The 23796-nt window shown below is 47.6% G+C and overlaps 1 protein-coding gene across 1 annotated transcript in view; it reads left to right on the forward strand.

The window, feature by feature from the left end:
• Window positions 1-452: 452 nt before the first annotated feature.
• KSR1 (kinase suppressor of ras 1) overlaps window positions 453-23796 on the forward strand; it is a 48245-nt gene continuing 24901 nt past the window's right edge. The window contains exon 1 of the mRNA XM_059865670.1: window positions 453-715. Coding sequence (XP_059721653.1) covers window positions 491-715 — 225 coding nt within the window. The 5' untranslated portion in view covers window positions 453-490. The remainder of the gene's footprint in view (window positions 716-23796) is intronic.

Here is a 23796-nt window from a genome sequence, read left to right on the forward strand (position 1 = left end):
GGGAAATGAGGGCTGAGGGACACGCTGAGGGCTGAGGCGGGAAATGAGGGGTGAGGCGGGCGCTGAGGGGTGAGGGACGTGCTGAGGGCTAAGGCGGGAAATGAGGGCTGAGGGACGCGCTGAGGGGTCGGGGACGCGCTGAGCGGGCGCTGAGAGGTGAGGCGGGAAATGAGGGCTGAGGGACGCGCTGAGGGGTGAGGCAGGCACTGAGGGGCGAGGGACGTGCTGAGGGGTGAGGGACGCGCTGAGAAGAGCGCCCCGGGGCGGCGGCGGGCGCTGAGGGCGGGCGCTGAGGGCGGCGGCAGGGGCGGAGCGGGCGCGCTTGCGGAGCCCGGCGGCCGCGCATGTACCGCACGGTGATTGCCCGGCGAGTGCAGCGGGGCGGGCCGAGCCGAGCCGGGCCGCCTCCCGCCCGCCTCCCTCCCTCCTTTCCTCCCTCCCTCCCTCCCGCTGCCGCCGCCTCGCCTCCCGGCCTCCCTGATGCCGAGGGATGGATAGAGCGGCTGCCCTGCGAGCCGCCGGCATGCTGGAGAGGAAGGAGCGGAGCGGCGGCGAGGCGGCGGGGCCGCGGGGCTTGCCGGCCGTGCGGAGCACGCTGCAGCAGTGCGGGCTGCTGCAGGACCTCATCGACATCTCGCTCTCCAACCTGCGCGGGCTCCGCACCAAGTGTGCCGCGTCCAACGACCTCACGCAGCAGGAGATCCGCACGCTGGAGGTACGGCGCGGGCTGGCAGCCGCGGGCGCCGCAGCGGGGCCGCGCTGCCGCCTCTGCCCCGCACGGCCGGGGCTGCGGCCGGGGCCTGCCGCTGCCCGCCGCCCTGTCCCCTCGGCACCGGGGCCGCGTCGCGCCCGCTCCTTCTTCCGCGGGCCGAGCGCTGTTGGCGGGGACAGCGGCGCCCCGGCCCCGGCGCGGAGCTGTCAGCGGGCTCGGCGCTCCCGGCGCGGGGCCCGCTGCCCGGGGAAGCCGCGGAGCGGAGCGCGGTGCCGGCGGAGCGCGGACAGGTGCGGGGCAGCCCCTCGGGTGCCCCGGGCTGTCGGGCGGGTGCGCGGCATCTCCGTGAGGCAGTGTGCGGCCGCCCCGCCGCGCCCCGGGGCCTGTGCCGGGCTCCCGTGTCCCTGTGGAGCGGGATGCGATGTGAGGCGCGGAGCAAAGGTGACTCGAGGCTCGCTGGCAGGAGGTGTGTCCCCACTCCGCTGTCCTGGCGTGCTGGGAAAACTCCCCTTTGCCTCAGGTCCTTGGTGTTTGCTCCTGATGCTTCCTGTCCTCTGCTCCAGGCCTGTCTCTCTATCCCTGGCTCAGTTTCACTGATCTAATCTGATCCTACTTTTCCCTCTGTTGCTGTGGCTCAAACAGCACCATGGACCGGGCTGGAGAGACGTTCTGCTGTGCAGAAAGGTTATATGAATTTCTTCAAACACAAAACATGCGCTGCTGTGATGCTCTCAAAAAAGAGCTGGATCTGTATAAAAGTCTGTATAAGTACATAGGAAAGGAAACTATATGTATTTTTCCTTAGTTATTTTGACCTTTAGAAACTTAAATAACATTTTCTTTTACCTTCTTTGCAGGTAGTTTTGCTCTAAGCAATCAATCCCCTCCTGTCCCCTTCTTTGATTCAAGTTTGATGTAAATGCTAATGCTCCTCTTCTCTACCTGGCACTGGAGACAGTGGTGCTGGATAGAGTGTTAGGCTTTTTAGGAAGAAAGGATCATCACAACACTGTAACTGTAATAAACCTACTGCTGAAAAATCCATAATATGAGAGATGAAGGTTGGGAAGAAAACTATGAAACAATAGGTGGTAGGTAGCTTTTGGCACAGCCTCCTGGAAATCTATCATTCTTCCTTTATTCTTTGTCTGACTTTTTTTGTGGTTTTGGTTGGTTGGTTTGTTTTGTGGGGTGTTTTGTCTTGGTTGGTTCTTTTCCCCCAAAAATGTATAGTGCTGTTCTTCCTCCTGTCACCTCCAAATAGCATCCTAAAGGCTATTCTCTGTGAAACAATATTTGCATAGCCTTTTGGCAGCCCTGCTTGAGGGCCTTTTCGATGCCCAAACAATGTCAATCAGCATCATTTTGGAAAGTGATCATCACTATTTTGCTTGTGGACCTGTTCTAAAAGAAAACCTTTATTCACAAAGTATAAAGGCCTTTTATGATCTTGAGGCTCTTCTTAAAGCAACGAAAGCTGTTTCTGCTGATAGTTGTTGAGTGTGTGCACACCATCCTCTTCAGCATTTATCTGTTTAAACAAATGGGTGCCACATTCACCAATGATCATAAAATTTATGTTCAGAAGAAAATCTCTTTGATCTACAGTCCAGTATGTGATTTTTCTGGGAGTTCAACCAAGTGCTGGATCTCTGCCCGCACATGGAGCTGTGGGCATGGGTACAGATCCGTGTTCCTTGCACTGTTGGGTTGCCAGTACCAAAATACATGTCAGGCAGAGCCCGAGTCTTGTGCTTGACTGTGCCAGGCTGCAGTCACAGAGCCAGACTGCGGGAGCTCAGGGGCTGCGTTTGCTTCCCCAAGCTGTCATTGCTTGTGGTGCCCCTGAGGGGGGTGGGCCCAGAGCTGTCTCAGGCACCAGGTGGAGTTCCTGTGCCCTGATTCCTGTGCCAGCAGTGCCACTGTGGCTGTGTGCCTCTGCCTGTGGGCTCATGCCAGCAAAGACATGAGCTCTGGTCCTGCAGGGAGCTGGGTACTGGTGGGTGGACTCTGCAGGCAGCTCCTGAAGAGTCCAGAGTGCAGCTGGGAGCTCGGAGATCTCCAGGGCCTGCTGTGCTTCCCTGGTGGCCTCCACAAGTCACCAAATGGCTCTGTGGGTCATGATTAGTGTCTACTGGTGTTGCAGTGCTGTGAGCACTGTACTGTACCATACTATATCTGTACTATGTGTCAGTCCTGGACTGGGAGCTCATCTAGGCTGTGGCTGAACTCCCACAGGGCTTTTCTTCTGCAAACACTTCAGAGGAAAAAGAATTGTGAAAACTTAGTTCCGTTAATATGACTGGTAAACTGTGTAGTGATGTGTAGTTGCCAGGTAAAGAACACCAACCTAACCAAGGGCACTTGGGCTCAAGCTTAGCTCCCTCCCCATTTACTGCAATGCTTTAATTCCTTCCTCATTCCTCTTGCTTGTAAGGTGTTCTTGAAGTAAAAACACATGGTAGATAAAGATTTCAAACTGGACCTTGGCAGGTACAGATAAGCACTCACGGTGACTCAGAAGAGTTCAGGGAAAACTGAGATACAGGAAGGAGAGGAAAGAAAGGGCTGTGGGAATTGCTTGCAAAGGATGTGTTGAGTGTAATGTGTTATATGAGCTGACCCTATTTCAGGGTAGGAAGGCCATTTCTTAGAAGGGCTGGGAGTTTCCCTGTAGTGGAAAGTAGGTTCTGTTAGTTTGGTTATTAGCAGACTGTGTTCTTTGATGCGACAAGGTCTGGTTTGGGTTTTTTAAGCTTTATATCTTCTGCCCAATAAGTGCTTGAGTGTTTTTCTTTTTACCTGGTGCTGGTAGTCTGTGCTTTCAGTTCTGTCCTAGCATGTTTACTCACTTCTCAAGTTGACTACAAAAGTGAAATGGAAAATAATGGTAATTTTAACCCATATGTAAGCAAAAAATGTCTGCCGTGTAGTGAGCATCCAGTGTGTTTCCAAGCATCCTTGGAAAGAAATAGATCTGTCAGTCTTTACCTCTGTCCTTACACTAATCCCTTGTATGACTCAAATTGGTTTTGCAAAGTTAGAAGCGTATTATTTTTAGCTGTATTTCTTTGTGAAGGCAGTATCTTTCTGGATTCATTTCCCTGGCTGGGAAACTGCTGGTGGGACTAGACATCTGTGGTGAAGCACATCCAACTTCCAACTGCAGCTCAAGCCAGTCTGCTGGAGGTGAGCAGGAGAACACAGTCGCAGGTGCTGGCAGCAGGAAAGGTTCCTGTGTTTTCTCAGCTGGAAACAGCTGGTTTGGTGAGCTGTGGGAATCCCCAGACTAAGGGGGACACCTTCCCCCAGCACCCCCCAGTTTTGACTGCAGCGAAGATGAGGGAGGAAAGGCAAACTGCGAGACCTGGAGTGGATTTAGACTGCAGATGTATTTTCTTTCTAGCTGGGTTCTTGCCTCAGAAGAGCTGACTGCAGTGCCTCTGGCATGGCAGCTGCCTCCAAACTGGTTATGGTGGGAGTGTCGGGGTGAGGCAGTAGCACACATTCTGAGGTCTGCCTGCTCTTTGGGAAAACTGTCCTCCTGGCTCTCTGGCCAGACTAGATCCATGATAGAGACACTCCTGGCCCTGTCTGTGAAGGTCAGTTTGGCTTCTTCCTCGGGAATGTCTTCTGTTCAACACCTTCAGCAAACAGAGCACCAGATCAGAAAGCCTGACTCCAGCTGAGCTGTCTCACAAATAAGTCAGTCTGCTCTCCACAAATCAGCCATTCAGTGGCTGAATGGTACCTGTGCATTAAATCTGTTTGAACTTGCTTTGGCATTATCTCAATTCATTTGGCAATTTGTCTAGAAAAGGCTTATCTTACCAAGCAATCTCTGAACAGAAACAAATGCTTTGAAAATGGGGGGAGGCATGAGAGGAGAAGGATTGTAATAGTCCACACTTGCAAATTGGAAGCTGGGCATGCATAAGGGAAGGACAACTGTGTTTGTAAATTGGAAGCAGTGGGAGTAGTGGATTTTTCAGGCCAAACTGCAACCTGTAGCCACATGTTTATGAGCTTTGTTCAGCTGAAAAGACTTCCTTTCCCAGCAGGTCTTATGTAAGAGAAGACGAAAGTCTCTTACTTCATCTTACTTTTTGCATATATGCAACACATTTGTTTTTCTTAAAGTGTCTTTTGTTTTTTTAGGACTCTTTCTCCTTTCTAAAATTTGTGTACTTCTTGTACAAGATAGAATCTCTGCTGAAGACCATTTGAGTTGGAAGAAGGGAAGACTATATATTATTATCTAGTCTGCAGACATCATTTTTCCTTTGTGACAGCTATGATCAGAATTTCCACATCATAATGGAATTTAGCACATCTCTTACCACTGATTTTATATAAATGTTGTCATGAAAACCCAGCAGCAATGTTTTGATTTACCTGGAGTTCCCAGGACAAGCTCTGGTGAGCAGGTTTTCATCAGTATGAAGACACTACGAGGGACTCTTCACTTTTCTGTCAGGCTCAGTGTACTTCTTGCCTTGTGTTGGATTCCATGGTGCACTGATTGAGAAACAAGAAAGGAAGTGTCAGAGTAAGGCTCTGTGCTGCCTTTATCTTTGAGGCTGCCTGTGTGGTCACTGGTAACAAAGCATTATTGCTGCTCACCTTCCTGCAGCCCTGGAGCTGCAGGGCAGGAGCCCAGCAGAGCCTGGCTGGGAGCTCTGTCTGTCTGTGCCTGCACACAGCGACAGGAACCCACAGCCTGTGGTGCCACACCAGCCTTGTTCTCTGCATACAGCTTCTAACACAGAACTGATCTAATCAGGGAAGTAGCCAAGCTGGGCCCCAGCTGTGTCCAGCTGAGCTCAGGTCAAGCTTGCCCTGATCCCACCTGCACAGACCTTGGGCTGCTACTTCAGTTCCAATGCTGTGAACTGCATTTCACCCAAGGAAAGCCCCAATCAGTGTTCCAGCTGCATGCTAGAGACAGATGTACAGCAATGAGTCAGCACTGGGTACACAAATTTATCACCTGCTTAGGTCATAAATAGGAACACTTAACAAAGTCAGGTGACATACCAAATTATTTAGGGGATAGTGTCTGTTACAATGAGTTACAATGATATTTCCAACTAAGTGTAATCTATCAGATGCTTGAGGGATAAAGCCTCACCTTTCTTTTAAGATTAATATTTCTTACCCTCATTTTCAGCTTAGAGGGATTATTTTTTTTTCCTTTTCTTTTTTCTTCCCCGTAATAAAAGGAAAATGGTGATGAAAGTAAGCCTGGCTTTCTCCACTGTTAGGGGGTTGGAGAATGTATTGGCTGGATTACTGCTGTGGTGAAAGGCACAGAGTGATGTATGGATGATCCTGACTCAGCCAGCTCTCAGACTTCCCCTCCCTGCTCATTTCTCACTCCTGTGGAGCAATCCCACACAGTTGACACTACCAGCAGCGCAGAGTTGCCACAGCAGGCAAATACAGGGAACAGAAGCTCTCTGAATCTGGAAACACACCTGCTCCAAGAGAAACGGGGAGTTCTTCCAGCACATGACTTGTGAGCAGTTGTGCATGGAAGTGTCCTGGGCATTCCTGCTTCTTGGTGGGAGTCTGAACCTAGTCAGACTGGCACATGATTAGGAAACAGTTTGGCATTCTGGCTTAGCAGCCAGTCCTCAGTGGCATAGCCCCTGGAATCTAGGACAGGATCAGTCCCCAGTTAAACTAGATAAACTCTGCCTTGCTTGTGGGAGGACAACTGGGAAGCACCAAAGTTTACAGGTGGTCAGAGAGGCCTTTTGCCTTAAGCCAGAGCTGCAGAGAGCTCCTGTGCCACCTACAGATCCCAGAGGCGTGTCCCAGCCAGCCCTGCTCCCACTGCACACCTCCAAGGACATGAGGTAATCACTGCTGCAGCTGTGGTGCTCACTTGCACTTGGGCTAGGTGATAGTCACGTCTTTCTGTGCTCGGCTCCCTGTCCTCCTTGAAAACCTGCTTTTTGCATGACCTGTTTAAAATGAACCCTGGAGCATTCCTGAGGTGGAAACTCAAGCCTTCGCTTAGGCCCTGCTCTTGGGGTTCGAGGCAATCACAGCCCAGGCTGATCGTAGGTGTCTGGTGTTTATCCTGCTCTAAGTGCAGCACAGAGGCCTCAAGTCTGAGCTGTTGGGGCTGGAGGCAGAAAGAGGATCCAAATCTCATTGGATTTACACACCTGAGCTCAAGACTGTTCAAAATCTGTCTTTAAAGGTAAAATACAGTTGTCATTTGTGTATATATCCTAAATTGAGCAGAGGCCAAGTCTCTCATTCCTCTTATGCCTAGTGAGAGCATCCAGCTGGTTCTGTGTGCGTCTTGGGGAAGCAGGGAAGGATCACAGGACACTTAAGCAGCAGAGTAAGGAATCACGCTTTGGTCGGGGTTGTGGAGTGCCCCGATAGGATGATTAGTAGTTATCCCACATGGAAGAGGTCTAATAGCAGAGCCTGTGAGCTCTCTTTAGAGCAGTAATTAACGTGGCACTGAGGAATGCTGCTGGGATGCAGCAGATCCAGGCTCTGATCTGGTCTGATCTGATGCTGCCAGAACAGGTCATTGACCCCAGTGTTCAGCATGCAGCCAGGAGCCTCAGGGTTGGGGCCCTGAAAATCTTCAGAAGCTTTTTGCAATGAGTTTAGTACCTTCCTCCCAGTTCTGCTTCTAAAATGTGGGTTTGTCGATTTATCAAAGAACTTTCACTTCTGTTTGAAGCAACCTAAATTTGGAAAGAAGTCTTGATCTCCTTGTTGTTGTGTATGTGTTATTGTTGAGGCCCGCAGGTTCCAGTGTGAGGTTTTATTTATAAACTGAAGAGAAGAAATAATTCGTAGGTTTTACAGATTGAGAACTGCACACTGATTTTTGGCCATCAGCAGTAAAAGACAACTGCTAGAGGAGGTGATGGGTTTGTCAGTAAGTGCAGTCACGGGGAGATGTGTGTCCATGCCCCTCATGCTGCCTACAGTGCTCTTGGAGAACCTCTCCACACCCAGTTCCTACCAATTTTCTAGCAACATTTCTCTTCTTCCAGAGCAGTTTTTCCCTTTTATCTCTAGAGTAAGCTAGAGGATTGAATCCTGCTTTGGAATACAGTTACGTAGCTCCTCTGAAATGAGCTGAAGTAGGGAGATTTTGTTTTTAAAGGCTTCCTGACTTTTTTAGATGTCTCCTTAAAAACTGTTCTTTATCTGCCAAGCAAAAGACTTGAGGCCTTTCGTCTTTATGAGCAAAACTGAAACTTTCCACAGTTCTCTTAATGCAAAATGCTTCTGGTTCTTCATCTTTCCTAGGCAGGGCTCTGTGATGTCCTGCTGCCCAGTGCCTCCTGCCTGTGCCTGCAGTGGCTGTGTCCTGCCTGTCCCCACCCTGCAGTGTCTGCTCAGCTCTGCCTCAGCACAAGGTTTTGTCCTCTGGCCCTGGCGCGGTGACAGCCTCTCCGAGGCCCCACAGACATGGCCTGACTCAGCAATTTTCACACCTCTGGCTTGATCTTTCCTGCAGCTGTAAAACCAAGGTGCAGAAGGGAAGGGGAAACACATGAGGAAATGCATGGTCTGATCCCTGCCTCTCCCTTTCACTCCTCATGGATCCTCCACATAAATAGGCTGGCTCAGCCCTTTCAGTCTTCCTGTATTCCTGACAGGAGGAGCCTGGTGTGAGCTCTCTGCCATTGCAGGCATGGCCCCTTTATACTGCAAAGAATAAAGTCTCCACATTCAGGCTGTATTTTACATGCTGGGTTAGCAGCATGGTCTGTCAGCTTCCCTCACAGAGCCTCAGTGTTGTGGGAACAGCATCAGTGAGCTCTGCAAGTCTCTGCATTGCTAGAATTCTTTAAGAGTTCTTCTAAGTGCTGAGCCTTCAGCCTCTTCATGCAAGTAGCTGTGGCTCTGAGATTTATCTAACCTCAAACTCTGTGAGAGAGAACGGGGGGAAGTTAGAGAGCCACCCTGATGCATGGGGGAGTTTTGAAATTTATCAGTAAGAAACACTCATTTCTTTGGGGAAAATAATTTTGGGAGCTTTTCCCCTAAGACTGACTGACTGCAAACAGACTGTGGCTTCTGGGAGGTCAGGGTGGGTACCATGGCACAGCTTTGCTTTGATCTCAGGTAGCTGCACCAGGATCACATTTAATTACTTTGAAAGCCTGTCTCTGAGCAGTAGATTCTCTTCCCCCAACTGGGATGGACTTCATTATACAGAGGACAAAAGTCTGTGTTTTCTTCAGTAAATTCTTATTTTCATGCAAAACTTTGAACTGGGTGATAACGCATTTGAACTTTGGGGCTACTTTAGATTTATACCTGACGCTCTGATGTGAGTTTTATGTTCATATCTTTTCTTAGATTTGAGGTATGAAATAAAGCTCTTTTCTTCTTCAGAAGTTGAAAGACATGGAAAATCTTCTGTGAGCTGTGTTGCTTTATCTCAAAGCATATCTCATTTCCAGTAAGGTAGCTGTTACATTCCTATAACATATTGTCCAACTATTATTTAATCAATAAGACATATATTTCACAGCACAGCAGATACACAGCTCTAAAGCCAACAGCCTTGCAAAGCTTATAGTATTGGCTACCAAGTACTGTCCTCCAAATGATTTTCTCATGTTCCAATGAGCTTCTGCTTGCCATCTGCCCTTCACACAGTCGTCATATCATGTCTGTTCTTTAAAAGACAATTTAATTAGATCTTCTTTCAGTAGGTTTTAATCAAGTGTTATGGGGTTGCTGGTGAATTATTTACAGCCATATCACTTGATGGAACACTTGGTCTGCTAAAGGTATCATGTAAGTGACATCTGTAGCAAAGAGTAGAGCTGGCTTTGACTGAGAACCTCACTTATGTTCCTTGGGGTTGTCCAGTTGACATCAGATGAATGTCAGGTTATGTGAGCCCACTTTCCTTTACAGGAGTAGCAATTGAATGTAGCTGCACTGAAAACAAAGGAGTTGAAGCAGTTTAAAACTAGGGTAAGAGCTGAATTTAGCTCTAGTCTCTGCTGGCTCAGTTCTTTTATAAGTGCCTTTCAAGGCTGAATACCTTAAACAGCATGGCCTTGACCCCCACTTGAAGCTCCAGCTATTTAAACACAAGTACTGTTGTACTGTCTTCAGACTTAGTCTGATGTTAAAGTGTGTTTTGAATGAGCAAGGGACTAAAAAACAGCACTCACATAGCAAAGGATAACCAACTGAGAAAGGGGATATTTTTAGAATACAGAAGGATTCTTTCTGTGCCTTTTTCACCTGACTCTTGGTAGAAATTCTACAGTTATACCTTTCATTTTTCATCTTGTTGAATGCATGTTTCAGCAACATTGCTCTTTTGCCAGTTCAGCTCCCATTCTGCATGAGACAGCCCCAGCATGAGGCTGCCATCCACCCAAGTACACCTGGAAGTTTACAGCAATAACTGTTCAGCTCTCTCTTGGCATCTCGAACTGACAATTGTTCTTCTCCCTTTTAAGCCATGTATGTGGCAAGAAATTATTATATGATGCTCTCATCCATAACATGCAAGTGCTGCTACCCACGGCCTAAATAATATTCACTGTTTGTATGAAGATTTAATTTGCTCGCATCTATCTCTGAAATCTCTGCCACTGAAATGATTACAGGAATGCTTTAAAGTCCAATTACTCTTAAGCTCCTTCTCTGAATTTTTAAGTGCATGGACCTTTTCCTGGGGCTGATAGTGAACTACTAGTACAGCTGGCAATCAAGAACTGTATGTAGGAAAGCGACCCCTACCATTGTCCAATCCACGTGTTCTTTCAGTGGGTAAGTGCAGCTGTTTGACTTTAGGGAATGATGTACAGGGAGGTCCTGCAAACCCCCAGGAGACCAATGGAGAATTTAGTAGGTCATTGTAGCTGTTGGAGATCATTTTGTGTCATGAACCTTTTGTGAAGGACAAGACTAATTTACAATTTAATTGTGTTGAAATCCTGGATGTGTCAGCATGCTTCATAGGCTCCTCAGAAGGGACAATAGGCTGAGAACTTGTGTACTCTGCAGTTCCCTCTGCAATAAGAGGGACACTGCTTACACTCAACCCATGCTTTGATCCTTCCTCATTCTCTAGAATGACCTAAGACGAGGAGGGGATGGCAAGTGAAAGCTGAGTAGTTACAGTCTCAGAGGAACTGAAAGCAGTCGGCCTATGCATGAGAGGCTTTTCTAACTTCTCTTGGCAAGTAGCAAGGGCGGAGGTATTTCAGAGAAAGTGCTTCTAGTCCTGATTTTATTTAGTGTTTGGGCCAGGACAATGTGGAAGTTGGGATAAGAAGGGAATTAACTGCACCTTTATTGCCCTGTAATTCTCATATTGCTGCTGCAGATGGCCTGGCTGGGAGACAAAGGGAGCCTTAGCATTGCTTATCTGGGTTGGATATCTGGAGCACACACCACCTGACAGGTTACCTTCGAGTCTCAAGGTTCACGTTCAGGTGAGGCTATATAGTAGATAGCTTTATAGTAGTTCCTCTCCTTTCAGCTGCTGGGGAACCCACAGGTGTTTTCCTCTCTCTGTCTGCCATTGCTGTTTGCTCCTTCCATATGGATCATCTCTGGTCCCAAGCCTTGGGCAGCTGCTGGGAGAGCCTTTGCAGCAGAAGGTGCTGCTCCGTGTCACTGAGAGCCTTCCCCTCCCCCAGGTTGGGATATTCCTTGTGCAACGTGATCTAACCCAGAGTGGTTGGGAACTGATGGTCCAGAGTTCATTTCCAGTTATTATTGTAGTAGGGAGTCAGGCTGGATCGAGGTACTCATTTCCAGCACAGACCATATACCCTTTGAAAAGCATAAACAACCTCTAGGTCAGTTTTTCTTAGCTTCATACACAAGGGTTTCAGCTAAACAGGAAGAGCAAGCGGGAGCTGAGGCACTGCAAGAAGCTGGTTCAGCACTCATCCATACTGGACTAAGTTAGGTCCCTTTTTTAAGTAGAAAAATATATACATGGAGGACTAAGCTGTAAAGCAGAAGTAGGAGCTCCCTGTTTTTGTCTTTTGAGCTGGTCATCTTAACTGCAATGCCTTTTTTCTCATTATCCAGGATCCTACAGAAGCCCTTTGTAGACAGGATATAGGACAGCTTTGAAGGCAGGCATGTTCAGAAGTTATTGCCGCGGTCTCTTAGATAGCCCGGAGATTAAAGGGGCTGAACTAGGTGAATCATTACCCTCAGAGTATGAAATTGTAGTGTTGGGGAACCATCCCTGGTGTTTGTGCAGACCCAGCAGCAGCAATCCATGTGTAACTGCAGCCAGGATGGGAGCACCAAGTTAGTAGCAGTAAGGCCTCCCTCAGCTGTACTTTGCTGCAGGCTAATACAGCCTTCTGTTAAGATTTGGGGCTGAAACCACACTTTGCACAGTTCAGTATCTGTACATGGAGATGAGGCTAACTTGTGATGGTGGCTGTCATTGCCCATTGCAGCTGAATTTGTGCTGCCCTGGGAAACAGGGCTCAGGCAGCTCATGGAGCAAACTGGGGTCAGAGGCTGTTAAATTCAGAGTGCAGTAGGGCTGCACAGCCAGTGGGGAAGGGGAGCCTCTGGGCTGGACAAACAGGTCACACAGGTTTGCAGATGCTCTGTCCTACCTGAGCAGAGCTCCAAGGCTGCAGGAGCTGGGTGCTTTCAGGTAGGAGCAGCACCAGCACTCTGTGAGATAAAAGTTTGTCAGAATTGAGTTCCATCAAATACTAGTGTTTAAGCTTAGTTTAGCAGGCATCCATCAGAATAGTCAATAATTTGACTTCTTTGCAGTTAATAATTAAGTTCCTCCTACAAAGCACCACTGATACAATTAAATTTAATTTCTGACTCAAGATTAACAGCTTCACTTGGTCCTTGCTATAGCCTTTCCTTTAGGGAGAGACCAGCTTGGATATGAGGACCTGACCATTTGTGCCCTCTTTAGGGAGCAGAGGTCACATCCTGCTCTGTCTCTGTAGAGGTGACTCCTACACTCCTGCTCTTCCTGTTGCCTCGCTCGCTCTGCCCGTGGCCCTGCAGAGTAGCAGAGGAGTAGGAAGGAAGAACTAATCCTGTACAAAACCTCACTGAACAGTCAAAGACACCCAACAACTGACCAGCAGCTTTAGAGCAGAGTAGAACACACAGCTCATCCCAGTAACTTCAAAACAAAACCAGGGAAAAGGCCATAAATAAAACCTTTCTGCAACACCATCTTCTGTCTCACAGCCTTTCCCCACATCCCACATTTAACCCAAACTTCTTCAAGTAATCCTTCATTCTCACTGCAATTATACTGCCTCCATCAGTGGTATGGTCCTGGGCTTTCAGAAAGGTCTGCACAGAGGTTTGTCTGAGACTGTGATGTTCCTGATCTTGAGAGAGCCAGAAGGCTAACCTGAGGACGTGGAACTGCAGAGGGAGGGGGCTTTGGACAGGTGCTGGTGAGAACATTTATCTCTTGTGAAGCAAAGACAGCTGACCTTGGAAGCAGACCCACTGGCAAATGGCATCACCAGTCCTGGGGGGGAAGATAAAGCTCATACAGTCCACTGACACCCTTTTACTTTATAACTGTTTTAGGAGTCTCTCCTAGACCTGAGCTGTGGGGGACTCAGTTAATCTTGATAATTGGTGAGCAGACTGAAAATCTCTGATCCCACTGCGTGGCAGAACATACCAAAGCTTTTCTTTTTTCCCTCTTAAAAGCTTGGGTTATAGGTTCAAAGCATTTTGAACTGAGTGGGGTTTAGTGTATTTTCTTCTTCCTGACAATCCCAAAGTACAATCTCATAGCAGCTTGTTAAAATAAAGCTGTTTTGCTGTTTTAAAAGAGAGAATGTGGCAAGTTGCCACATTCCAGTTAAGCAATTTCCTATAGTTGACTTTTTTTTTTAATGTACGTTTTTTTTCAGCCATGTCTCTACTCTGTTTTCTCTGCAAGAAGACAGAATACCCCAGACAAGACAGAGGCCCCCACCTCTGTATTAATACTTGAAGCAAACTCCCCTTCCTGAGTCTCATCATGAGAACAGAACATGGAGCCTTGGCACGAGGGACTGTAGTGTATGTGGCAAACTGGAAGTTTTAGGAACTGTGGCTTTTTTTGGAAACAGCATTTTCCTTTGTGGGGGTAGATTTGCCCCTTTTTATTGCAGCAGCCCTCAGAAGCAGCTCGGCGATGGAGTGGTTGGGATCCCTCCGTGGGCAGTGCGGAGCTGTGAGCGGGCGGCTCGCTCCGCGGCTGCCGGAGGGGAGCAGGATGTGCCTGGCTGAGTTCAGTGGGTGGATGCGTGTCCTGTGAAATCGGGCTTTGGCAGGTGCATGCAGAAACTGAGTAACTGATTGAAGAACATCTGCTGAGTAATTGAGAAGGAGGAGCAGGCAAGTCCTCAAGGTAGTGAGTAATACTACAGCTTCCTATTTCTGGGTGACTGTGCTCAGTCCTCTCCCTTTCTCTTTTCAGCTGAAGGAAATGATTGGCAGTGGCTGTGCTGAAGAGGCAAGACTGGACATGCAGGGGCTTTGCAGGCCATGGAAATGGGCTCGAGAGCCTGGGCAGCCAGACAGCTTCTACTGAGCTCCCAGATGCCTGTGTTTGTAACCTAACCCAGCACAAGGCTCAGCTGTACTGCTGGGGTAACAGGCAGCACGGGCAGGACCTTGTCCAGCATTCAGGGAAATCAGGGTATCTGGAAGTTTCAGATAACTTCAGTGTTCTTTGAATGAGATCACAGCTGGAAAGCTAATAATAATGTGCTGCTGATTATTTGCACTTTCAAGATTATACTGTAAACAAGCTAGTTGAATTTATAAATTTCCTTTGCCGAAGCACAAAAGAGAAATAAGACTATCTGTGAAGGAAGGATGGAGGTAAAAAGGTTTTTTTTTTCTTTTTGTTCAAGACATTTTTGGATTCAGAAGCTGATTCTAAAGCAAGACTGCTGATACTTAGGGAATTCTGCTATCTTGTTTGCTCATCCTGAGATGGTGGAGCGCTGTAAGTTTTGCATTTGTGGAAGTCCTCAGCGTGACTGAGCTGTGGAAGGACAGCTTGTGCTCTGTTTTGGATCAAGCCAAGTATTAGGAAAGCTGAGTGTGGGCACTGACTTTGTGCCTGTGAGACAGGTAAGAAGCTGTCTGCAGATCTGCTGGATCCCTTAGCCATTTATAGGCCTTTACTGTGTTTCTGGCTTTGGTATTCTGGAGGAGTGCTAGAAAGAATTACTCCCAGCAGTGTTTTACAGCACACCTGGCAGGAGGTGTAGTAGAGCAGCAGTGGCATTTAGTCTGCCACTTATAGGTGTGGCATTGCAGCTTTCTACAGCATTCTCAGGATCCAGGATTTTCAGTAATGCCTAACTTATCCATGTTCCTGTTGGAGAGATCAAGGTGAAATACTGTAAATAAAAAGAGTTGGACAAACCCCTGAGTGATCTTTGTATAACGATGCAGAGCTGCTTGGCTGCAGTGAAAAATCTCAACTCCTGTGGCATGAATTTGCATCCAGCACTCAGAGCTGTCCGCTGGCAGGCAGAGAAATCCAACACAGAATCCCTTTGTGTTTCCCTGCTCCTTGGGAGGAGAGTATTTCCATGACAGACTAGCACACAGGCTGTTACAATGGCTTTTTCTTTTCTCCTCAGCAGTTTGGGGTTTGTGTGTTTCTGGTGGACGTGGCTCAGCACAGTGAGTCCCTCCTCTGGGCTGAGCAGGGGCAGTTGAAGCCCTGAACCAGAGCCTGCTCAGCTTCTCTCCAACACATAACCCAAGGACATTAAGACAAAAGGGATGTAACTCAGCACAAGGAATGCAGAGGGGTGATGAGGAAGTTTTCTGAAGAGTATTTCCTAAAGAGCCTGAAGATCATGAAAAGAGAAATGGAATGAAAGCATACAAGTGTATAAATAATGTTTTAGAAATGTTTCAAGGCTGATACTCTGGAATTTTTTCTGAATTCTGGAAGTGATGGCAAATGTGAGAACTTTGCTGCTCCAAAGGCCTTTTTCCAACCCCCAACTGGTGCAAAAATGTCAGGCTCAGATTTTTCACAAATTCTGCATAAAATACTTTTTGGACACACAAGCAAAATGCTTAAACTCTGATTCTGAACTGGCACATTTTCTTCCATTGTACATTTAATGCCAATTTTTATTAGAAGAATGTTTTGAGAACTTTAATTTGCTTCCGTAGAATGCTTTGAAAATGATAAACTTGGTTTTAGCCAACTGTCACAATACACTTCTCTTAAATGAACAAAACCAAAGGAAAACCAGCCCCAACCCCAACCTCCTGTTCTGCTTAGGTACAGAGACAAATGTGGTGTGTGAAGTTTCCGTGGAAATTCACGAAAGTGAATGGATATTGTACCTGCCTGAAAGATGCTGAGCTTGGAGCTTGTTATCTTTGTATCTGTGATCTTTTTTCAAGTGTTGATTAAAATCTTTCCAGGCTGCTGTATGATGCCAGGTAGCTGTTGCAGAACTGCCTGGTATATGGCCAGTTGCTGCTTATCAGTCCCCTCTGTATTTTTCCTCATACAACTATTACTGGGTCAGCAGCTGTACTTTCCTCTACTTTTTGTGTGGGGACAACATGGTTTGGGTGAAGGTCTCAGGGTCATAAGAAAAAATGTTCTTTTCGGGGTTGGGAATCTGGGTTCAGGTGTCTGCACTCTAAATCCTGTATTTGTATTTAACTAGTGATAGAAACCCCTCATGGTTGCTATGGGCAAATGTGAACCAGTAAGAGAGAGCCTCAAGGAGATTTTTTGAAAAACAAAATGTGAGCAGTGAGCCATGGCAGCTTTCTCACTCAGTGTCTGTGAAAAGAGAAATGTGACCCCAGTCCTTGCCAAAATAGCTCAATTCTTTCTAGCAGAAACCCAATAATTGGGAGCATTTCAGAGAATACAGTTTCTTAGCTGAGATTTCCCAGGGTACAGAGACAGAACGTCTTCAGCTCCAAGACCTGCAACCTGCTCCTACAGAGATTTAACACTTTTCTGTGTAAACCTCTTCCCCAAAGCCCAGCCCGGCAGCAGTCTGGGGAACTGTGTGTGCCGTGGAGGAGGGGAAGGTGGAACTCTGTAAGTGCTCGAATAATTGAGTCAAACAAGCAGAGGATTTGATTTTGTTGTGTTTTTGTTTCCTTCCCTTGGTGTGCTAATAAGCCTGAGAACAAACTGCTAATCTGTCTCATTCCCCAGCCAGTACGTGAGGGAATGGTAGAGACGAGGTTTGTGCTTGTATTTTATTGAGGCTACAGAAAAAGAAATGTGTAAGACAAAAGGAAGATGGCTGGGAAGGCAGGGGAAGAAAAATGGGGAAAAGCCTTTGGGATTAGGGACACCATCCTGGGCAGTAAAATGCTCCATTGAAGGAGTGTGATTACTTCCAAGACCTCTCAGTTCTGTCCTGGGGAGTGTTCAGACCTCATCCAAGGTGTTTGCCTTGGAGCTCACTGTCTGTGCCAGCTCGAGGTGCTCAGGACCTGCAGAATGAGGCTTGCACTGAGGAAAGGGAAGTGCAGGAATATGACGGGGATCCACAATTAGTCATTCTCTTCCTGACCTTGCTGAAGGAAATGTCTGGCTTTATATTGTCTGCTGTAAACTCTCCTTTATTTAGGCTCTAAGTTTACACATGCACAGCTTGGTGGTGTCTTTATTTCCACTTCCTGAATCATCAGCCAAATATACCTGAGAGTTCTTTCAGAGATGTGTGAGAATGATTAGTGCCATCATAAAAACTATGGAGGATATTCTCTTTAAAGGCACTTTAAGTTTTGAATTTTACTGAGAGATCCATGGGCTGTAACACAACTCCTATCCCCAGAGCATGGCCTGGTGTTTCCTTTCCAGATTCTGAGCCTTCCATAGTCTTTCTCCCTGTCACTTGCTGCCTTCTGCTGCAGTTGTTGGAAAGCCCACAGGGATGGGGGGTAATTGTTTTCTTAATGGGAGGAGAGGTCCAGTGGGTTTGCCAAGATACTGAATAATTATAGAGAGAGGCAGAGTATTAATGTTATGTTTGGGCTGCATTTGCCTCTGTAGGACTTCACAGGGTTGGGCAGGTACTTGTTTATCTGCACTACTTGGAGAAGCCTGTGGTATTCTTCACAGCAGGGTAAATCCACTGGCCTGCTCAATGGCCATGCACCAGCTCCACGAGGGATGGGAAACCTGAACAGGTCTGTAGGGCAGTGTGAAGGAACAATACCCTGCAGGAGAGGCTGGGCCAGGAGGGGCGTGCTGTGCTCCGTGTGGAGGCACAGCTAAGCCTGATGAGGTGTGGCTGAGGTGAAGAAGCTTGCTGGGTGCTGGAGAGCTGTGAGCTGAGAGGAGCAGAGCTGCAGATCTGATGTGGCAGCAGCAGGGCTGTGCTCAGCAAATGGCAAGTACAGTTCTTACTCTTGCAGAATGCTCTCAGTCATTCTGTTACACTTGTGTGTCCTCGGGTTGCAAAGGAAGGGGGAGGGCTTTCATTTTCAGTGTTCAGTGGGTGTGAAATCTCTGATCTTTAAGCAGAGGACTGTTCCTGTAGCTGCATTAGGCTCGGATGCCTCGCTGGGATGGAATCTTTGAAGAGAATTATGTTATGAGGCTCAGGGAACTACTTGATTGTGCAGTTTCATCCTCCCACTCTTAGCTGGGAAGGCCTCAGCTGAATGTTTACAGCCTCACTTGCTGGGATTGTGGAAAATGGAAGAGTGGAGAAGAAAAGGAGTGGTATGTGACCTCCAAGTGACCCAGAAATGATGCTGTCTGCATCATTTGACAAAGCAGAAATAACATACTGTAGTGTTTGGGCAGTGGCTATTGTGTCAGCCTCAGGCATGACTGAGGGTTCAAAGGAAAATCCATCCATCTGGTGTTCCATCTCTCCCTACCCCTCTACCTCTCTGTTCTTGTATTTACCAATTTCTCCTAAGGCTTTCCCCCCCCAGCACACCTTGCCTGCACATTTTCCTGCTGCTTTGTGCTGGGTCCTGTTTTGCAGGGTTTGTTTAGCAATGCATTGAGAAACTATTTCCTTTTCTGTTACAAGTGAGCCCAAAGTCCCTGAGCAGCACAGCTGGGTCCTACAGGAGCAGCAGGGCTGGCAGCAGGGCTCCATGGTGGGACTGCCACCCGGGGGCTTGTTCCACCCCTGACATCCTTCTAACACCCTCTGCTTTTCAGAGTCCCTGCTGCTGGGAGGCACTGGTTAGAGCAGAGCACTGAGAGAGCTTTCATGGCCCCTTTTCAGAGCTGCTCCTTCACTTTGTGCAAATTATTTTAATCCTTCTTCCTCTTTCTTGTTTTTAACAAGGTGCTACTGCATGGGGTCCTTTGAGTACATTGATGTTCCTGGGGTGTTTGTGGCATTCAGAGCAGTGTCACTGTTCTGCAGCCAGTCTAGTTCAAGGGCATTGTGCCTGTGGCCCAGCACAGCAGTCACCTCCAGAGCCTGTGACTGCACCTGTGTGAGCAGGGCAGAGGGGGATAGCAAGTGCACCCAAGCGAGCAGGAGCTCTGCTACTGTTTCAGCACAGCTAAAACTACAGAAACCAGGCCTCCCTTTCTGGACAGGTGTCCTGCTCACTGCCAAGCTTCTTGCTGAATGAGTCAGCTGGGTTCAAGTAGAGAATGAATTCCACAGGCTGCAGGTCAGAGGCTGACGTGTAAGTAAGTAAGTGAGCCCCTTTTTTTTCTCAGATGCCACCTCAAATAAAGCAAATGACTTTGCTGCCAGTTATTTCTCTGTAATATTTTGTATGATACCTATTTTACCATGCATGGCTGGTGAAAATACAGGTCACAATATCATCCTTTAGTAGCTTCAGCTCTATTGGTTTTGAGGGCAAAGCCATGTGGGTGACAAATGGAGTGACCTAATTTTTTAGGATACAAATAATTCCTTGAAATGAAGTGTTTTGCTTCTCTTCCTCGTACTTTGGGTCCTGTGCAGATCCTGTGCTTGCCTTGGGAAGAGCTGTTTGAGTTTCTTGCTGATCTCAAGGTAGTTTGGAAATTGGTGAGATTGTGAGACTCTCCAGCTGAATCCTGTATTATGTGACTGTTCCTAATGGAAGCACAGATGGGAAGGATGGTTTTCTCTGTGGCTGAACGAAGTGTTCTATGAACAGGTTTGGATCACATTTCACTGCAAATTGAGCATATGTCATGTGAAAAGGGTACAGACCCACTCTCTCAGTTTAAGCAAGCAGATTTGGTTCTAAACCAGTCAAAACCAGGCACTGGTTCAATTCTCCCTGTATGAGAAAGGGAACACTTCTCACTGTCATCAGGTATCTTTATACCTACAGGCACAAGGAGGAGTTCTCTGAACAGAGGGGGAAATGAGAATTTCTGAGGCTGCAGTTGGTGCTGGTGGTGCTGTGATCAGATGCTGATAACCATCCAGATAGCTGGGGGCACTCAGATGAGTCAGCTGCTGAGAGCCTGAGTTCACAAAGGAGCAGCTCAGTGCTCTGTGGGCAGAGCTGCAGGCACGGTTGGGTTGTTGTCAGCTGGAGGGCCCTGCGGCCCCTCACACTGGAGCAGAACTGGTTTGGATGGTTGGCTGCACAGCACAGAGAAGCCTGTGCTGTGCCTGCAGATCCCTGGCAGAGCTGAGCCTAGAGCTGTGTGCTGTGATGCCCCATCCTGGCTCCCAGGCACACTGGGAATACCTCAGCTCTCTGTGCCATGATTCCTCCGCCCTGTTCTAGGCCCCTCCTCAGACACTTGTCCTGGCCTATTCTTTGGAGACCCCTCTGGCCCACACCAGTGTTCAGGCTCAACAGCACTCTGATCACACCTGAGATTGCCTTGATTCCTGCTTTTGGGGGAAGGTTCTGCTCAGGACATGTTCAGCATTGCTGCATTTCAGTCCCAGCTGCAGAACCAGCCAACACTTCTACCTCTTTGGTGTTTGCTATTTCCACCAGTTTGGCATTCCCACACGGTTAGTGTGGGATCTGGGGGACCTGTTAGTTCTGTTGTGCTCCTCTCTCCAAAACCCACAAGAGCAGGGCTGCTTTGGAGGCTATTTCTGAGGTAGATCCTGAGGCAGACCATGCACTGACCCCGTATTTCAAGTGGCTGTGGTGGGTGCCTCACAGGGGAGGGATTGGTTCCTTGTGTGGGCACCTGCTCAGGGGCTTTCTGAGCTCTCCAGAGCCCAGGCTCTGCCCCAGATCTCAGTGTGCTGTATAACAGTGATATCCTAGGTCTTTCCCTTGCATGGATCAACCCCACTGTACCCTTTTTTCACTTTAAACTACATGACTGAGAGAAAGTGCCCTGAAGTATCCTCACATGCTGCTGCTCTCCCAGTAGCTGATGAGATCTTTATCAGTTTCTCACATGGTTGCCAAGCACGACTTCAGAGACAAATTTGGTAAGTCCAATTCTGACCTTTTTATGTTCTCTTCAGTGCTCAGATGGCCTAGAAGGATTTTTTGGTCTGACATAGCATTTGTGTATATAATGGAACTGGGGAGAATAGATAAGAGTCAGCAAAAGGTGTGAAGGGAATCCACTTTCACTGGATGCCTTCAGATGACTCGTCTGACTTTCCCCAGTGCCCCGTGCAGATAAACTCCAGCTCAGAAGTTTTGTCTTGTGTTTGAGGAGGCAGAAATGCAGAACATCCCTCGCACTGTGATCCTGATCTGGCCAGTGCAGTGTCCTGCTGCACCAGGAGCTGCTGCCATGCTTCAGGGAGTGCTCCCTGCCCTCTGGGCTGGTTCTTGGCAGGTTAATAGAGGAGTTCCTTCCTGATTAATTCCTGTCTGAGGCAAGATGGATGATTTGCATTTCTCTTAACCACATGCAAGAGCTGGGCCATACATTGATCCGATCCTTTTAAGGCCTCAGCCACCAGCTGGGTAAATTGCAGGGCAGGACTTGGTTGTAGCCTTGGAAGTTTCCGTGCAAGCTCATGTTTATTGTCTCTCCAGTGCTGCCAGGCTCCCTCAGATTTCATCTCCAGGCACAGGAGCAATAGGATCTGCTTTTGACCATGTGCTTGATTTGTTGACTAAATCATGACAGTTGTTTGTTTTGGGTATTGCAAAACTCCTCTTCTAAACATTGCGTATGTTTCAAGTCAACAAGAAAAGTTGCAGGCTTCACTGAGCAGATTATAACTTTTGTGAAAGTGTGAAAACATGGCATTTGGTTGTGAAACGTATGATTGAATCAAACTTGGTCTCCAACTGTTGATATTCTGAAGAAATCCTGGCTGGCACCTTGGTATAGCAGAGTCCTCCCTCTGCCTGTCCCCAAGTTGTTTAATTTATAATTTCCATTCTCTGCCATGGTTTCCCTTTTTTTTTGTGAATTGAAAATTACTATTTTTGCTGCATCTGTAGGGTATTTCAAGATAAGCAGATTAAAAGCATGGGACTAAGCTGCAGAAGACCTTAGAGAAATGGGGAGTCTTCTAGCCTTTGCTCCTTTTTCCATGTTTATTTGGATCAAGTGCATTGGATTCAGACTGGGTTTTGACCAAGTGCAGAAGCTGCAATAGGTCTAAGTTTAATGCCTTTTAGTGACTCTGGAACAAGATGCCACTTTTCTAAACATGAATAAAACATAATCAACAAGAAGCTTGGGGAGAGTTGACCCCCAAATGCATGAAACTTGATTTATCTGGTTAGTATCTCCTGAATTCTGCACCTCGGTGTCAGTGATCTGGTTTTTCAGATGCCTTTCTGTGCCATGTCTGCAGAAGTGCAGCTGAAAAACTTGTGGGCATTTGCTTTTTGTTTATTGTCCTCTAAAGTCCCAGCTGTCGGCTGGAGGTCATGGATGCGGGCAGACTTGCATCTCTAGAGATCTGCTGTTTATTTTGCAGAAATAAATAGAAAAGTACAAGCTTGGCAGTTTTCTCCTAAGCTTCTTGGACTTGCTTCTCATCTGTGCTGTAAAGGGATCTTTTAAAGGTGCTGTAAGGAGATGGACATGCATCCAGGAGCACCTGGCAGCATGTGCCCTTCTCAGAGCAATGAGGACTGGTGTCCTGGCCATCAGCTGCACCAGGCAGAGCAGCAGGGCTCTGCCCTGGAGTCAGTGATGTGCTCCAGCTGTTCCGTGTCCTGTCTCTGTTCTTGTTCTTTCCCATCTCTGTGGGTTCAAGGCAGTTGGAGTATTGGTCCTTCTGGTGTGGGGTTTGCCATTTGTGATGAGTAGGACGTGCCATTTAGCAAGCAGGCAGTGAGTAGCTACTATTGGCTTTATCTCTCAGTCTAGTTTGTGGTTGGAGACCTGTGTGCTAGTTGTGGGTTTTTATGTGCGTCACTGAACCCAGAAATTTTATTATATTCTCAGAAAAGGGTTTTGCAACAGCTCAGCTATTAAAGCCAAACCATGTAGTTTAGTAAAAAGTCTGGGCAGGAAACAACAAAATGAAATTCATCCTAGGGGAGAAGCGTGGTGCATGTAGGCTGGGACGAGAATGCAAATACACTATTTATAGGACTAGGGGAAAACAAATTTGGACTTGAGGAGTAAATACGAAAGAGTTATCCGGGAAAAACCAGCCTTGGCCCTCTGAGACACTCGGACCTGTGCTGCCAGGAGTGCAGCCCAGCTCTGTTCTCTTACTCATGTGATGCTTCTGGTGTTGCTCTGAGGCTGGCCAGGAGCACTTCTGTGAGGAGTACAAAAGCAGTGGCTGTACCTCAGCAATATCCTGCCTCGAGCAGCGTGCTGTCCTCGTGACACTGCACGCTGGAGTTGGATAACGTGGCGCACACACTTTCTGGGCAGTTTCTTTTACATAATTTGTGATTTTTTATTTATAAATAGATGCTAAGCCCTCCTTTCCTTCCACTGTGACTTTTGGAACAGATTCTGACACCTCCATTGCCTGCAGTTCCTTGCTTTATTCTGGATCATGTGCTACTTTTAGGGCATTTGCCTGTAATTAGTGTTCCATATAACGAAGCATGGAGCTTTGGCTTTACAGAGTATGCTGATAGCTCATCCTTCTTCCAGGAGAAATAAATCTTGCCTGATGGGACATCCTACACTAAAATAACACGTTACAGTCAGACTGCAGAGCCAAGCTGCTGCTTTAGACACAGACCCATCAGGGCTGGCTGTACCA

Source organism: Haemorhous mexicanus, chromosome 22 (assembly GCF_027477595.1).
Source record: "Haemorhous mexicanus isolate bHaeMex1 chromosome 22, bHaeMex1.pri, whole genome shotgun sequence".
NCBI lineage: Eukaryota > Metazoa > Chordata > Aves > Passeriformes > Fringillidae > Haemorhous > Haemorhous mexicanus.